Source organism: Molothrus aeneus, chromosome 14 (assembly GCF_037042795.1).
Source record: "Molothrus aeneus isolate 106 chromosome 14, BPBGC_Maene_1.0, whole genome shotgun sequence".
NCBI classification, from domain to species: domain Eukaryota; kingdom Metazoa; phylum Chordata; class Aves; order Passeriformes; family Icteridae; genus Molothrus; species Molothrus aeneus.
The window spans coordinates 13471784-13489281 of NC_089659.1; the positions used below are offsets into that span (position 1 = coordinate 13471784).

The 17498-nt window shown below is 48.0% G+C and overlaps 1 protein-coding gene across 1 annotated transcript; it reads right to left on the minus strand.

Moving 5' to 3' along the window:
• Window positions 1-15526, minus strand: LOC136562415 (heat shock factor protein 3-like). The gene is made up of 13 exons (XM_066559225.1): window positions 15389-15526; window positions 14168-14276; window positions 12460-12587; window positions 9515-9639; window positions 8593-8668; window positions 7863-7924; window positions 7346-7427; window positions 6929-7062; window positions 5894-6139; window positions 4597-4702; window positions 3983-4048; window positions 3077-3143; window positions 1-2507 (listed from the first exon to the last, which is right to left on the minus strand). The coding sequence occupies exons 1-13, from the start codon at window positions 15524-15526 to the stop codon at window positions 2176-2178; spliced, it is 1671 nt and encodes a 556-aa protein (XP_066415322.1). The 3' UTR covers window positions 1-2175.
• Window positions 15527-17498: the final 1972 nt, after the last annotated feature.

A 17498-nucleotide genomic window follows, 5' to 3' on the forward strand; every position in this document is an offset into this window, starting at 1 on the left:
TCTTTTTGCAATTCTTGAGTTTAATTACTTCAGCATGTGGTTTTTTTTGTCATTCAGTCTTCCCCTTTCCATTGCAATCTTTCTTAGGAAAGTTGCACAAATACTTTTCCGGACCTGTACATAAACCAGACACATAGATTTACAAACTTTTTTTTTCTTTTTGCAATTTTTGTAAGCCTTGGTTTCTTAGCTTCTTAAGAGAGAAAGTGTATTAAAACCCCATGATGCACTCAGACCCAATACCTGACAGTGAGCTGCGCTGAGGGGAGATGACTCTGAGACAGAGGAACAGGACACTAATCCATCACAGAAATTACAGTCCAACCAGTGCAGGGAGTCAGAGGCACAGATCAACCTCCCAAAGAACTCTGTTGTCTGCATGGTGCTGTCACACCAGAAAAGCCTGGTTTTCACTAATTCACTCTTGGCAAAACTCTGGCCTTTGGGAAGGAATTAACAAACCAAATCTGACCTGGGACAGATACAACATGCTTACCTCCCCCTCTCCCTTCAGCTCATGAAAACTTGAGACTATTCAGCCCTTGACCTCAACAAGTCAGTGAAAGAAAGACTCTGAAGGCTTGAATAAGACAAACTTGACAAAAGGCAATTCAAAAGATGGAAATGAGAAGGGTCACGAGGTAAGAACAGGTACAGAAGCACAGAAATGAAATGACACTGAAGATGTTACACACTCAGGAGCAGGACCTTCCTCTGCAACTCAGATTTGACAGTGAAGCACAAATCCAATGCAGTTGGGCCAGCACAGGTAACATGCATTATCTAGCAGGCTTCAGAATATCTACCTTGGATTCTCGAATATAGAAGAGCTCAGCACTTATTAGATCAGGAACATTAGAGAGAACAAAGCCTGCAGGTAGCCTGAATTCCTAAAACTGGAAAAAATTTAAAGTAATTGTGCTGGCAGGTGATATTATCCAAGGGGGTTTCTACCTGCATCCAGACCTCTTGCAGCCCCAGCAGTTTGCTGTCACTTCAGCACAGAGCAGGTTTGTGTGGGCTGGTGGACTGTGACATGCTTGGTACCAGCACACACCCTGCTGCTCCACTGACACTGGGGCTGGGCTCCACAGTGCAGCTGCTCAGAGAACTTGGGAAACAGTGCCAAAAGAAACTTTGGGGAATGACTTTTTGGTGAAGTGGACACTAGTTTATGTAAATCATTGTCAAAAGACTCAGATGCATCTGGTTGATTTGGCTTTAAGATTCCACGGGCAGAAACTGCAGCGTGAAACCTGAGTCCATACAGGGGCAGGGAACAAAAGCTGCTACCAGCAGAGACACCTTAATGTGAGTCAGTGCAAGGCACCCCAGGGCTCCCCTTCTCATTTCAGGGACAGCTGCTGGCCTTTGCTAAACGTGAATCAGTCCTAGTGACTATCTCCAAGGACACACAACCTGTGAACTGGGGGCAGGTTACCCCGGAACTGCCATGCAATGTGCATGAGAAATCAGCACTACACAGGAGGGCAAGCACTTCCTACCACAACTCCTACAATCCAGGGCAATGGATGTGTGCTAGCATGTTAAAAAATAATACTCCACAGTTAAATGTCATTTTCCATAGGAAAAATGTTCCCTAAACCTAGGAGCAAATCTAGGAGTACGAAAGTAATCTAAGCAGATGCAAACAATCGTAGCCAGTAACTATCAAAAAAAGAAATCTCAAATTAAAAACAAAATTTAAAAACAACTTAATTTCAAACAGTAGGCAAGCCACCTATTGAAGCAGGCTCTCCAAAAAGAGTAAAACCCAGGTTTAAAATATTACACACCACATTACTATCCAGCTAATAAAAACAAACACCACCCCCCAACAAAAAAACCCAGCCAAACTTTACAAACAGGATACAAACAGATTTCCTCTTGCAATAAGAATATTGGATAAAAAGTTATGGAATACACTGTGGTATGTTTACAGGGTTGCTGTTCTTCCCCTCTGTCTGGTGCCTTCACTCCACCAGCTCTTGTTGTTGTTGAGCTTGTGTTCAGTTCTACCAGATGTGCTCCCTGCTTGCAGCAAGAGAACTTCCATTTGTCTGTGCAGAGCAGGGTCCCCAGGAAGCAGGTGAGGACCCAGCTCACACTTGTTGCTGCTCCACTCCTTTGGTGGTTATTCCATAGCATTAAGCTGGTTACAGATGTTCTATGAGTTCAGGAAATTTCTATCTCAGAGGCCTCATCTATGAAGTTAGCAACAGGACTGAGAAGCAGGAGTGGAAATAGTTTATACTCTCCATTCCCATCCTCTGGGAGGACAGGTGGATCACCCACTCCCAGAGTGTCCAGAGGCTCGGCCTGGCTTGCTGGAGCTGCAAGTGGCACCACAGTTCCACTGGCTGATGGAGGCTGGAGAGCAGGTTTCTCCTCCAGGGGAGGCAGCAGAAAGTCTTTCGGATCCTCTGCCTTCCCTGCAGCTTCACCTGAAGGCAGCTCTTCAAATAAGGAAAGCAGAGGGTTGGCCCTGTACTGGATCAGCTGCATATCTGAGGAAAAACAAACAGTTCAAAGTGTTTCACCAACTGAAGGCTCTTACTCAAGGCAAGGAAACCTGGAGAGGTTGCTTCAGACTTGTTGCACTACAGGAAAGCCCAAGCTGGGCTGGAACAAACCCCACACCCCAGGGCTGTCAGAGTGAAGCCAATGCCCCTGTGCCTGGAAACATCAGTGCCTGAAGGCCACTCCAAGCCCATGACTCTCCCAGCATGCAATGGCAGCCCTGCAGTGGAAACCTGAGCAGCTCTGCCTCTGGGGGATCACAGCCTGTGCAGGAGATACTGCCACAAGGGCATCTGCAGATCTGCTCCCCACTGTGGCACTCGTGTACAAAGGGACACAGATGGGATCCATGTCTTCTGTGTGAAAAACCTCAGGGCATAGGATGGGCCTTTAAAGACTGAGGCACAGCTTCAAGATCAGTGAAACATCAGTCTTCACAAGAAGCTTAAGCCCAAACCAAAGAGGGAGCTATTACAGGCTACAACAATTCAATTTCAATATACAGTTTTCAAATAGACTGGAGCTGCCACAGAGCTCAGTGTTCCATCCTGCCTACCTTTGCTTCCTGCTGTTTCCCTCTCACTTGCTCCCAGACCTTCAGTGCTCTCTGCCAAGTTTGCCATCTGAAACAAAGCAGACAGAGAGTTATGACAATGTTTAACAACAAAATGGAAATCTTTACTGACTGGTTAACAGAATTAGACGTGAAAGGAGGAAGAAAGAGAGACGGAGAAATTGAGCAGTGAGCCTGTCATTGCACACAAAAGCCTGCACACAGCAGCTCTCAGAAGGAGGCACAGTAAAATACAGACAAACTTAACTTACTAAACAAAACAAGCTTTTAACTAGCAAATATTTGTTCTACCTTCCAAACCAGAAGTTTTATTATAATGGGTCTTGTTGGGATAACAGTTAAACATGATTTCATCATGTAATTGAATTCTGCAGGCACTGCTTAAACACAGCTGCATTTTATATCAGTTGTAGTCAAAGCTCTTCTGACTGGGAAATCCTAGTTTAAATATTATTTCAGGACTACAACAAAAATAACACTTGCGAGGATTTTTTTTTTAAATAGTATGAATCAATTTTAGGAACTGGACCAAGAGAAGTAAGTTTGTGCTGAACTTCTGTGTATCTTCTGAGGAAATCCCACAGAGCTATGTTCAGAACAGCTTCAGTATATTGCATTACAGTTTTCATTTAGTACTTTTCCTTTAGACAGGCATTCCAAGTGTATGACTGCACTAGGAATGTAGGACTGGAAATTATCTTGAGATCCCTCCTAAATTCCAAGAAACCAACATTGATAATTGAAACCCTGGAGTCAGCTGGATGAGATGAACCAGCAGTGTCACCCTGTGCCATCCACCCTGTTCCCACCCTTGAGCTGCATCAAGCAAGATTCAATTCCCAGCATCACATTTGTCCTCCCCACCACAGAAGTCAATCTTACTCTTACATTTTCAATACCAGGGGGAGTTTCCATCAAGTTCATATCCAGGGCTGGCAGCTCCGGATTAAATGTCTGAAAATAAAATCAGATCATATGTCAACCAATGAAGTTCTTGAAATAAAACTGAAGAGAGCTCCTGAAAGCACTGCAGCACCCAGTGAGCTGCTCCTTCCACTGAAGCACAGGGACAGTGGCACCTCCATGGGCCTTCAGCTGGGAGCTTCAAAGCTATGGCAGTAAACTGAGGTCACAGGAAGAGAAAAGGCCACCCTATTTCCCAGTGATTCCAGGAGTACAGCTAAGTTTCACTCCATAGCATCCAGATGGATCAAATACAAGGTCAGGATGTGATGGTATGTGATTAGGCTTGAGAAGGGAAAATGAGGCAATTTTTTTCCTTTTTTTCCCTCCCTTCAGTTCTGTAGAACAGGAATCCTGTATGACCTGGAAAGACTCCCAGTATTACCTTGTACACTGTGAATACCTACAAATAATTCTATTTGTAACTATTTGCTTTTCAAGATGTTCCTGACTCTTACCCATTTCAACATGAACTAAACTAGCAGCATTTCATGGCACACCTGAGCAGTATTTCTCAGGAACAGTGAGAAGGCACTCACATCGCTGAACGCTTCGGCACCAAAGTTGTACTGCTTCCCTGACAGCATTGCTTGGAGCTCTTCAAGGCTGGCATCAATGCAGTTCAGAAAATCCTGAATTTCCTCTCTAAAAAGACAGAATTACATAGCACTGTAAGGCACAGCTGGCAGGCAGGGCCTTCTCTCGCCCCACAGGGAAGGTTGCCTACAATCCAGAATAGCCAAATGGATGAAATCACATTCCCATATCACCTTTCACTCCAGCTCTTTGAGGTACAGGTACAAGGGAAGGCTTCCTGAACAGCAAGCACAGCTACAGCTACCAGGTCAAAAAGCAGCTCCTCCTTCCATACCTACTTCCTCCCTCATTTGAGTGTCTGGTGAATGTTCTCAGGTCCCAGCCTGTACCCTGGTATCTGCGTTTAAATAAAGGTCTGATGGCTTTGCCCTGGGACAATAAATGAAAAGCAAAGGGCTGGAAATAATTTGGGCCTGAAGGAACTCCACCTACTTTGAAACATCGGCTTGTTGCCAAACTGGACATGTTTCCAGGGACAGTGGGAAGGACATGAGGGACAGTGAAGAACCTGAGAAGGCAGCTGCAGGCACAGTGCCCACACTGCATGTCTTGCTATGCCATGAAGTGCTCCTGTACTGAATTCCCTGCATGAGGAATGGGCTGTTCCAAGGCACTGCTCCACATCCTGCAGTGCCCAGGAGGGAAGGTAGAGCAGGGCCTTCAGACATGAGTGCTGGGACATTGCCCCAGACCCTCCAACCTTTGCTGACCACAGCAGAAGAGCTGCAGGAGCAAAGGTAAAAGCTCTGTCCTTGATACAGCTCTCCTGCAGCCACAGTGGGGCAGGAACCCACAGCCTGCACCCCTGATCTGTGTGATCTGACAGGGCACATGGGAAACAGCTTTGTACAAATGAGGGGCAGAGAAGGAAAGGTACAGTGAGATGACCACCAGGACAATCCAACACCAGGAACTAAGTGCCCACAATGCCAGCCCTGCACCTGCTGCTTGGCAGCACCTGGCAGTGACAGCAGTGGGCTGACAGGACACACTGACGCACACACCAGCAGTCAGGCACATGTCACCATGAAGGTGACAAAGACACTTTCCCTTTCTCAATGTGTGACACCAACACTTGGCTTTTTCAAGCCCTGGTAACAAAGGTGTAGAGAATTCACTTTGTCAGTGACAATTCAAAAGCTAATTCCCTATGTTGTGCCAAACAACACACCCTCCAGAACTCTGACAGCATCCCACAAGGTGACAACAGCATAACACTTTTCAGAAACAAGTTCATACCTGTCCAGCAAAGGATCATTTTGGTTTCCAGAGCTGCTCTCATTCAAGATGGAGTCAATTACTGACACAGGGTCCTCTGGAGCATTTGGCTGTGCAGTGTGGAGCTCCACAGCAGCCGTGCCTATTTCACTGGGTTTGCTGACATCGTTTACAGGAACTGATGGGACAGGTTCTGCACAACTTAACTCACTTGGCTGTGATACTTGACAAAGAGGTAAGCCAGGATCTAGAGCTGCCTGTGGCTCTCTAAAATGTGACCCAAACAGAAACAACACACAGGAGAAGTTATCAACCACATTATTATTAATTTCAGGTTTAGGATCTCAAATCTAAATAAGATTAGGCTAGTCAAGGATTCAAATAACAAACTGGTCTTTAGAAAAAGCAGCAAAGTGGCAGATGAAGAATCTCTTACTATGCTTATACAGAGACCATGTATCAGAGCAAAACATCTCTTTTTCCCAGGCAAAAAGCAGCAATATAGTATATAGGAATTAGGCAGGAGGAAAACTCCTAACAGACAGACTCTAGAAAGAAAAAGATTGCAAATCAGATTCCATATTTTACTCTGGGCATTAACAACTAAATAGTTTTCAGTAAAATCTCTTGCCACGCAGAGAATGCCTTCCCTAGGATATGAGAACAGTATTGAAACTGGAGTTAAAACTATACATCTTGATTTGTAAGCAATCTATATACATTTTGGATTATTAGAAACCTATATATGCACTCAGGTCCCTGTTCAGTTGAAAAGTCAAGTATGTGTTCATTTGTTGAACAGACAGAAAAGCCTCAGCAAATTAAGCCTGCAATACCCATCAGCCTGACAGGCCTCCAGGGACTCCTGAAGAGACATGAGCTCTGACAATGACCAATGCTATGTGCTGCAGAAGGAAAGCCTACAACAGGCCTGTCATGCACAAATGGACATTTAGAGAGACATTCTGTTTCCCAGAATCCAGATGGATCATCAACATTGACAGAACTACCCAGTTATCAACCCAGGCATAAATACTTCATATATTTTGGACATACCTGGCTCTGCCACTTGTGTGTGCCACAGCAAGGAGGCCATTGGTGGCATTTTCCAGGGTGTCAGTGATATCTCGGATTATCAGACCTGTACCATTTCCATCCTCTTCAGCTGCACTATGTTCAGAAAAAGCCATCTGCAGATACAGCACAAAATGAGTAAACCACAGGCTCTGACCTTTTCTTTTCTCATACTGAAGCCCCATTCTCCTTGCAGCTTCTCTTTCCAGTTCACATTTCATCTGTGACCAGTTGCACTGATTTGCATGATTTTACAGCCAGAGTGTTGCTCTAAAGCTGCCCATTACAAAAGGGAGAGCATTTGATTACCAAGGTAGGGTATTTGTAGCTATGAGGAAGACTGATATCACTGTATATCATCCTGTCCAACCCACTGCCTGTGTCCCTGGGGAGACTTACAGCTTGGCCACTCTCCACAGGGATGCGGACATACTGACGACTGTACTTGGAGGGTGAAGCACCCGCAGCATCCGTGAGAGACCTGGGACAGAGCAGAGCTTTAGTTCATCCTGCCTGCCACAGGGAAGAGCTGCAGCAGTGCCAAGGACAGGCAGTAATGGTTGTTACTCCTGCCTCCCAAAAAGCCTGGCTTTTGGGAATGTGTGATGGGCAGGGTACTGCAGGCAGCCTGTCCTACACACACACACTGTGGTGTGGAAGAAGTCAGTCATGTGCGCACATTTTGAGATTTACAATTTCTGATAATTATGCACTTTGGAATTGAAAATGTATAGAATATTCCCTTCCCACCTATTTTAGTGATAAGGAGGAAATACTTATATTGTGCTTGACTGAACTTCCATCAGCTTTCTCAAGTTTGAATATACAAGTGATAAAAATACCTGTCACACAACAGAAACTGATTTATCCCTACAATTCACATCTGACACTGGTCTGGGACCTATCAAGTAATTACCTTTTTCTTTTGACCCCAACAATATAATTTCCTCGCATCAAACTTAGTATAAATTGAAGAATCTAAAAGGAAAGACAAAAGAAAACCAAAACCAAATGGTCAATTAGCAATCCTAATAATTAATTCTTAATTCAGATTTTACTATAAAATTATATAGTTACATGACAGAAATTAACAGGTATTTAAAAAAAAAAACATTTGCAATTGTATTTTAAAGAATAAAGCAAGAGTTAAAAACTGCATAGAAGAATTAGCTCACTTTGCACAGTTGGCTTTTTTTTTGAAATGCAATATAGCAGCACAAGTCACTAGAGGATTCCAGACCAGAAACAGCTGAGGAATAAACCAGAGAAAATTTTTTTCCAGCGTGCAAACTCCTACAGTTTCTGCGTTCCAAGTTCACTTCTCAAGTGGTCTAAGTGTATCCTGGTCCAAGATCTTTCACAGACTCCGTTCCATGTGCCTGCAATCTCTCAAGTTCTGGCCTCCTGTTACCATGCACTGTCTCCACACACTGACATCCTACTATGACTTTTCCTTAGTGCTTTGCTCGTGGTTCTTTACTGTGCTACTTCTGGGACACTCAGGAACTGTGACCATTTTCTTTATGCTGTATTAATACAGCCTGTTCAGCTCTGTGTCATTTGTCATTCTACATAAGCAAAGAATGCCATGAAGTATCACAGAGGCAGGAATAAGGATGGTAGCACTGAAGATGCTGCAATGGTACCTTAGACAGCAGCTTCTGTTGTTGACTGTGCTTCTGCCTTAGAACTGCCACTTCTTTCCACAGGGCCTTATTTTCTCTGCAATGCAGAATAAATCAGAAGACAGAGGATGAACAGAGTTTACTTTATATGCTCTAGTTTTACAGCTTTCAAACTTTTAGAGTACCTTGCAGAACCAATGGCAACATTCCCTCTGTGGATAACTAACCCTCAGTTAATTCGATTCACTAACAAACTCTGGGTTAACTTAACTCCATTTTCCATCAGCAGCATGAAACTCTCACTTAAAAAGGACACCCTCATCCTCTGCTGCTCCACCAATAATCTTGATCTGAGGTATTCCTTCAAAGCCTCAAAGCTGCTGAATAAGGACTTAGTGTTACACTCAGCCTGTTTCCAAACACTGATAGCCTTAGGACAGATCTAAAGGTGGTGTTCAAAGGGCTTGGCTATTTTTTTTTAAGGAACAGAGAGAGAGAAAGGTATGTCCTGGACTCTGGTTGATATATGCTGGCATACCAATGACCTGAATGAATTACCAGCACCTATATGAAGGGGATCTGAGAGAACAGAGATAGGATGTGCAAAGTCCACTTCCAGTTAGAAAGAAAACAAAACACCAATTGTCCCTCACTGCATCAAACCCTGTTTGTATTCAAAAAATGAAAACTAAAAACTACTACAGGTGCTGGCAACCACAGTGAAATCTCAAGGCAGCCAACAAACACCCAGTCTAAATCTCCAGTCTGTAACTGAAGTACAAAACCAAACAAGATTCAGAATGTTGTGTGGGGTGGAATGGGCATTCTTAGGAAAAAATATAGCTTCACCTGTTTCCAGTTCAAATGAAACCCATATTTAGCCAATCTCCATCAGATATAAGCAACATTCAATGCATAAGCGCCCCGAAACAGCCGAGTCTACCTCTTCATGTTAGCCAGCCTGACATCCATGTTGTTCTGCTGCTCTCTCATCTCCTGCACCTCAGACAGGACTTTGTGCAAATCCTCTGTGCAGACCTTGAGATCCTCAGTTCTCACTGCAGACACCTGGAATAGGTACACACACTTTACTACAAACAGTGCATGCTCCTTGGTGCAGGGAGAGTGCAGCCAGTCTGCAGGGCAGGACCCCATACAAGCCCCATACAAGACCAGGTAAGACTGCAATTCTTACATGGCACAAAACACCACAACTGCTACAGGTGACAATCCTTAGGACAGGCTGCACTGTATGAACAAAACAGATGCCAATGAAAACGTGAGATTAGCACTTTGTACCTGGAGACAGTAGATTCGTGACTGTAATTCACAATAAAAACCACTGACTGCAAAGGGCATTCCCTGGGGGTTCCCTGCCAGGCCTGGTGACAGTTTGCCCTCTAGTGACACAGAGTGAACACCAGCCAAAAAAACCCCACACCTGATAGTGGAAGAACAAGATGATCATATTCCTTCTAGGTGTGGGTAAATGTGCCAGCAAAGGAGTAACCAATTTCCAGTAAGTGACCAGGAGATGAAGGTGTCTAGTTAGATGCATCCTACTCAATCCGAAAATTTATCCCACACCAGTTGAATTGCAGAGTCCCCTACTGGTGTTTCCTCTGCTACCTCTCTGCTCAGCGACATTCCAAAGTTATGGAGACTTGTCTGCAGAAGGAAGAGTCCAAACAGCTCTTCTGCTCACAGCACAATCTGTGAATGCTGCTGCTGCTTCAAACGATGGTGGAAAAGCCATCAAAGAGCAAAAAGTTCACCATCTCCTTCCTGCACTTCTGTATTAAACATTTTCCAGTTCCTTCAGCAATTCTCTCTGCAGCAGAAGCATTGTTGGCTGCAACACAATTCAGGACTTTTTTGTGGACATAATTTTGAACATCATTTTGCCAAATACTGACTATAATTGAGCCACATGGAGTCATACCAGATGTCCCTCCCAACCTACAGCCTGCTGGGAGTTTTCTTGTTACTCTGCTAAATTCCAAGGAGGATGTGAAAGCCTCTCATGTGGATTCCATGGGGGAGATGAAAGCACCAATGTGGTATTGGCCTGCTGAGGTGTGAGGTAACTTCTGTGCAGGTTGGCTCACACATCTTGTCTTCCAAAGGGGAGTGGAATGGTCAGAAATGAACCAATGGTGTTATAAACCAACATCCCATCCCTTTGTGCTGGAACAGAACACAGCTGTTGTGCAATCACTTCTCAGACATGACTAACTACTTTCTTGACACAATCCCATGATGCAAAGGATGCACTGAAGGGTCTGACAGTTCTCCTCCCTGTCTGCAGTCTAGATGCTCTGCTGTTTGCTGCAGTCAATAAATTATGCTAATGTACACAGGGTGCATCCCAAATGGAATTCAAGGCTGTCTGATTTCTCTTCACATCACCCCTCTGTGGGAAGACAGCCAAAAGTTGTAGGAAGTGGGTGGAAATTCCAAATGCAGCCAGCTAGCCTCCAAAAAAACAAGAGCCAATATAAATTCTGCCCAAGTACAAGGAACTGCTCTTCAGAGTCCCCAACTGGCTAATCAGGGTGTCCAGTTCTTGGGTGCTGAGGCACTGTCACAGGCTGTCCAGGGAAACTTGACTGTCCCATTCCCATCCCTGGTTGGATGGGGCTTGGAGCACCCTGGTGTGAGGTGTCCCTGCCCATGGCACTGGGTAGAATGAGATGAGCTCCAAGGTGCCAACTCAAACCAGTCTGGTATTCTGTGAAGACTGATAGGGTGTCTGCACACCAGCAGAGCTAAAAGTGAAAGGGAGGAAGTAAAGCAAGTCCTGCATTCAAACCAGCATTCCAGACAGAGGCTTGAAATACAGTTTAGAGCCAATACTGGAATATGGCCCCATTCCAGGCAGTAGAAGAGCAAGGAAATTAATGACGGCTTTACAAAAACAATCACTAACATTTCCTGTGCAACAAAGAATCTCTCTCACCAACCTATTCAACAATTCACACGAATATCCTTGGCACTGAGCAGAGCTTTTGTCTTTCCATCTAGAACACTCCACCCAGTGCACCACCCCTGGGACACATGGTGCCACACCTGACGTCAGGGTGCACCTGCCCTGCCAGGCGTGCAGGCTGGGACATGCTGGGCACAGCAGCAGGGGGGGACAGGCCCCAGGCAGTGCCACTCCATCGATCCTGGCTCCCAGCAGGGGCAGCTCAGTGAGGAATCAATCCAAACATCATTGTGCCTCTCCAGCCTATGCTGGGCTTTTATCGCCCTGGGCAATGCAGCCACACCTGACAACAGCCTAAAGAAAAGATCCTGCTGTTCAAATGTCAATGTGATGTATCATGATACTCTCTTCCTCAGGATATGATGGGCTGTAATGTGCCAATAGAGGATAAATATCTGTGCAGAAACAGGTCACACAAGGCCTGAACGGACAAAAGAAAAGCAGAAAGTGCTCATAAGGATGTAGCTTAGTGGCAACACAGTTTTGGAGGAGCAATATACTTTAAGCAAACTCATCCAAATGAACTGGATACTGATGTCTTTGCTAATTTTTAATGAGCGCCAAATGGGAATTTTTTTCTTTTTGCTTCTTTTACTTTGTGCCTTTCTCAGAGCTGGAGATGCTGACAGACCTGCAGACCATGCTAAGCCGCAATCAGAGATATGAACTCTGTGGAGAAGAGCTGTGGTTTGATGCTCCTACCTCAGTTCAGAACCAAGAGCAGAACAGGTTTTGTCTAAGCACTGCCACAAGGAGGCCCAGCCAAGCACTGGCCTGGCATGGTGAGGGAGCTGCCTTGGTTCCCATGGTATTTGCTGGCTGTGTTTGGAACACCCATATGAACACCTGATAAGCCACTTTTTGTAACTAAGTGAAGTAAATATGTGCTTAGACTGTACCTTGCGCTTGATGTTCTCCAGTAAATGTGCCTTCCCTTGCTTGAAGAAAGGGTGCTGGAACTCAATGACTGAGCTTTTCTCTGCTGTAATGATACCATTCTCCAGAGCAATCACCTTCCTGAAACCATCTGTGGAGAGGAAATCAACAAATCAAATCATTTCTTCCAGTTGAAAGCTGACTTGGAATACATACAGTTTAAGAAAAGTCCAGTGCTACCAAAACACCCACTGCACTACAGTTACTGGGGGCAGAAACCATGAAAAATAGCCCAGGTAGCCTTTCCTGGTGCTCAATGATTTCATTGCTCTGATTTTCACAGCTAGAGAATATGTCCACTGTCTGCCCCTGGCAGGCTGCACATGGAGCTGCACAGCAGAGGCCAGCCATGACCAAACCATCGCAGCCACGTAAAAGCCTTCATAACAGTTAGTTAGAAATTAGATTTATTATGACATCTTGAACAGAATCATGTCCCAGTGGATGCAGAGGAGTGGTACACTTTCCCTTTTATCCCTGACAACCATGGTCTACAGAATAAAGCAAGGCAGAGAAGTTAATTCCTTGCCTGCCTATGCAAACACCTGCAGCAGAGCACCTTCTTCATACTAGACTGCCTGCACAAAGTAAGGTATTGCCAGTTCTATTTCCATCACTGCTCAAACACCACAGGGTAGAGATGCATGATTCAGCTGACAGGCCAGTCCACGTCTCTCCTCAGTCAAGGTTTTAACACAATTAATGCACTCCAATCATTATTAGAAAGCCAGGATAGATCCAGCAGGAAAAGGAGGCTGCCACTACATTGTATAGCTACATTGGAATATTTGCTCTTTTTTTTCATTTATCCTGGCTACAAGGGAAGAGGTGATTGTTTCTTTGGATTATCCTCTGTCACTCAGTGATGGATCTTACAAACACAAGCACAGGACATGAACAGAAGCATCTACCCTCTATCCAGAGACTAAACAGATGTGCTACAGGTTACAAAACCTACACAGGCATCAGCTAGAGAGATCAGGCAAACCTACTGGGCAAGGACAGAGAGCTCCTCCCTCTCAGTCTGAAATTCTAAGGGAGCACCTCCTGTGCTGTTTCTCCTCCCTCCACTGGTTCCTGAAGCTTCTGCAGTTATTCCTGTTGGTTGCTGCAGTCCTGCATGCTGCACTGGGCCCTTAAGCCACCCTCACTGCACCCCTCTGCCTGGCCACACTGCACACATGCTGTGCAATGCTGCCACACGATGCTCTCAAGTTGAGCAGAGAAAACATAATGAGAAATGTAGTGCAGGACTGCTCTGGTTCCCACACAGCAAAGCAGGCAACAGCAGTCGCAGCCCCAAAATCCAGTCAATTTTTTTTTTTCACATTTAGGTGTAAGGATGCACACACAGCCTCCTCTCCCATGGGTACACACCTGTTTGCTGCAAGAGCCATGCTGGAGCTCAGGGAACCTCACGCTACCTCTAGGCACCAGCACATGTTCTTACAGCTGTTACTCAAAAGGACTTGGAATTAAAACACAAAAACCCAACACTAAACCACGCTCCACCATCAATCTTTTCTTCTGCAAAGCAAAGTTAAGGCCAGGGCTCAAGTTTTTGGGGATGAAAAACTTGCCAAGTCCGTTTGCTTGTTTAAAGAAATGCAAACCAAAGCCCATTAGCCATGAACTTGGCAGACAGAGTGCAGAGGAAGCGCTGATGCTTACACATGTTGAGCTGCCGTATGAAGCTGGAGATATTGTTGTGTTTGAAGTACTTGGGGAGCAGCTCCTTGGCAAACCTCTGCTCATCCAGAATGCAGAAATTCTCGCCATTCTAGGAAATAAGCAGAAGTAACAGTTAGTGAATAAGCACAGCTTTTCTAAGGTGTTGCTCTTTAGTGAAGATCATAAATCAGCAAAGACTGTTTTGACAGCAGAGAAAAGCAAAAGACTTCACCAAATGAACTGTCTGTGGGAACACTTGGGACTGGACTAAAAAGTTTGAGTTCAAAGACACAATAACATAGAACACTTACATTGAACAGGGAATTTTCTTAAAGCCTTGACACACTCATCTTAATCCAAAGCAAAATTTTTCTAAAAGCCCGCTCCCTTTGTCCCCAATAAACATAAGCATTGCACAAGCCAAATGGAATTCATGCCACTAAAGAGATTGCATCTCCTTTCATCAGCCTGCCCAGCTCCTGACAAGATTCTTCCATTGTACGTGCTATGTCATCACTAAAAATAACCACGTAACGTTGCTCAGTTACCGAAAGTTCAGACAACACAACCCAGCGGTGACCAGGGGTAAGTGTGACACCAGCAGTGCCAGATTTTTAATATGCTCAAGACCAAACTTCCTGGAAACAGGAAGAGCTTTTTGCATCACTTTTATATTGTTCATGAAGAGGACAAAAATACTGCGTTTCTTTTCATCTTTGTCTTTGTGAAGGGCAAACGGCTGGGAAAAAAGTGGAGAAAAACCCTAAGGATTTAAAAACGACAGGGAACAAAACTAAACACAGTGCGCGTCGGGGTGCCTGGTCAGTGTGTCCGTGCCCTGTGCCCGCGGGGCACGTCCGTCCCCGCTCCGGAAGGAAAGCGGACAGTTAATGGCTCCTGACAGCGTCCTTGCCGCGCTCGGAGCCGCTGAGCGGGGATTCGGGGCTGTCCCCGGGGATGTCCCGCTGCGCCAGCCCCGCCGCCACCGCGGGCCGCACGCGGGGGGGGCCGGCCAACGGGGGAGGGCCCGGGCACGGCCCCGCGCACGCCGGTCCGCCCGCACCCCCACGAGGAGGGCGGGGAGGCGGGCTGGGCACGCTCCGGGCAGCCGGGGACCCTCCGCCACCGCCCGCCGGGCTCCGCAGCCCCGGCCCGGCGCCCCCACCACCCTCGAGTCCTTCGCGCGGGCCTCCCCGGGCCGGGCCCGAGCGGCCGCCTCACCCTGCTCCAGCAGATGACGTCGTCGCTGTCCGGATCCTCCAGCAAGGCCCAGAGCTTGGCCAGGAAGCCGGGCACGGCGCCGGGGCCGGGCGCGCCGGGGGCGGCGGGGCCGCGGGGCAGCGCGGGCGCCTCCCGCATCCTCGGACCGCGACGGGCCGCGCCAGCGGGGACGGGCCGCGCGCCGCCGCGCGACGCACCGAGGGGCGGGACCGGCGCGCGGAGCGGACGCTGATTAGCGGGAGCCGCCAGACCCCGCCCCTGGCCCCGGCGGCCGCGAGCGTGACTCTTGTTGTGCTCCCGGGGGAGCGCGCGGCCGCGTGACGTCACCGCAGGCATTTAAAGGGGCCGCAGCCGCCGCCGCCGCTTCCCCGGGAGGTCCCCGGGGAGCGCTTGCCCGGTGTCGCCGCTGCCGGTCCTGCCCAGCAGGTGGGTGCCGCTGGCCGCAGCTCCGCCCGCGCTCCCGCCCGCCTTCCTGGGGCTCCCCGCAACGGGGGCCGAACCCTGGGCAGGGCGGGGCGGGCAGGTGCACGCCGCGGACCGGGCTCCGCGCGCGCGGCTGGGGCGCGGCTGGGGCGCGGCCCGGCCCGGCAGAGGCGCTCCCGCAGGTGCGGGGCGGAGTAGCCCGGCCCGCCCTGTGGGCGGGAGCGGGCGCGGTCGGCGCTGCGGGGCCGGGCTCGGTCAGCCCGCGGAGGCAGAGCCCTTTTGTCCCTCCCGGGCTGGTCCCCGCCGGCGCTCCCGCGTCCCGCTCCGCAGCCCCGCCGCGCCGCCTCCCGCTCCGCACGTAAGGGATGAGCCGTCCGTCCTCCTGCCTTCCTTCTGTGCTTTCTTCTCGCTGTCGGGCTGTAGTTTCCCTGCAGTCAGGTGTTGGGGAATATCCCTGCATCGTCCGCCTCGATCAGATAGGAGTTGGATCCCACCAACCCGCCTGAAATCTGATTTCCGTTCATTCGCGATTCCTGTGCTGTCGGGGACCCGGTAAAGGGCAGTCCTGGGGGAGGATTCTGCTGTAAAGTACAAGATTCAGGGATGGATGTAGTATAAAACTTGAGTTGGTTTTGGTTTTCTTTCTTTTTCTTTCCTTAATCAAGGCAAATATTAATATCAATGAAAAATTGAAACCAAAAACTTTTGAAACTAATTTAGTTACTTTGACGTGGCGCTAGTCACGTAAATAAATGGTGATTAGTTACTGTGAAGGCTTTGTGAGCACCGACTTTGTGACATCTGCTCCCTCTCCATTCAGGGATATTTTTTGCTGTTCTCTAGAATTACCCCAGAGGTGTGTGCGATGTTGGTCAAACTCCGAGCAGAGTCCAGGTGGGACTCTTGTAAAGCCTTGGGAAGGCTGTGCCAAAGACCTGCCCTTGACTCGCCCATGGCAGGGCACGGCACGGAGCGCTCAGGACAGACTGGTGGCCGTGCGTGAGCCCGATGGGCGCCGTGCGGGGTTCGGGGCGGTCAGCAGGCGGGTTTGTTTTCGTGGGCAGCTTTTCCTCCCAGCCTGGAGAGCCTCTGCCCTGCCGTGCCGTGGTGCTGCCCGCGCAGAGCCCGGCCTGCCCCGGCTGCCGCCACAGACACCGGCCTGGCCCCGCTGCCCCGGCTGCTGGGCCTTGAGGAGGCCGCCCCGGGCGCCCGGAGCTCCCGCGAACTTTGCCCTGAGTTGACACAAAGGCCGCAGCTTGGGCTGAGTCAGGAGCATCCCGCTGCCCTTCCCTCCGGCTGGGTGGTGGCAGGGTTGCAGGCTGAGGGCTGCTGCTGTTTCTTTCCGTATTGTTGTCACCATTGCTTTTTTCTGGTCTTCTGCGGTGACAAACAGCACAGCTATGGCTTTCCAGACTCCTTCCTTTGAGTCCGCGTTGGCGTAGAGTGAGTAATAAAAGGTGTTTTAGCTCCCTGTGAACAGCAGCAGGGAATAAGCTGAGTGGTGTGTGGGGTGGGCTTGAGCCGCTGTGCTGCTGCTGTTCCCACACTGCCAAAGCTGCTCTGAAAGGGCTGTTCTGTGTCTGAGTTTTATCAGGTGTATGACCAGGAGCTGCTGAAGGGCTCTGGCTGGTGGAGCCACTGGAGCAGAGCTATGCTGTGTTGATGGATCCAAAGCATCTCAGATTTA

Excerpts from the sequence above, each read along its gene's own strand:
- LOC136562415 (XM_066559225.1), bottom strand. The coding sequence starts at position 15,526 with ATGCGGGAGGCGCCCGCGCTGCCCCGCGGCCCCGCCGCCCCCGGCGCG. Across the intron at positions 7,063-7,345 it reads CTGTGGAGAGTGGCCAAGCT|ATGGCTTTTTCTGAACATAG; the intron begins GTAAGTCTCCCC and ends CTGTATCTGCAG. Across the intron at positions 4,049-4,596 it reads GTGCCGAAGCGTTCAGCGAT|ACATTTAATCCGGAGCTGCC; the intron begins GTGAGTGCCTTC and ends TTTTATTTTCAG.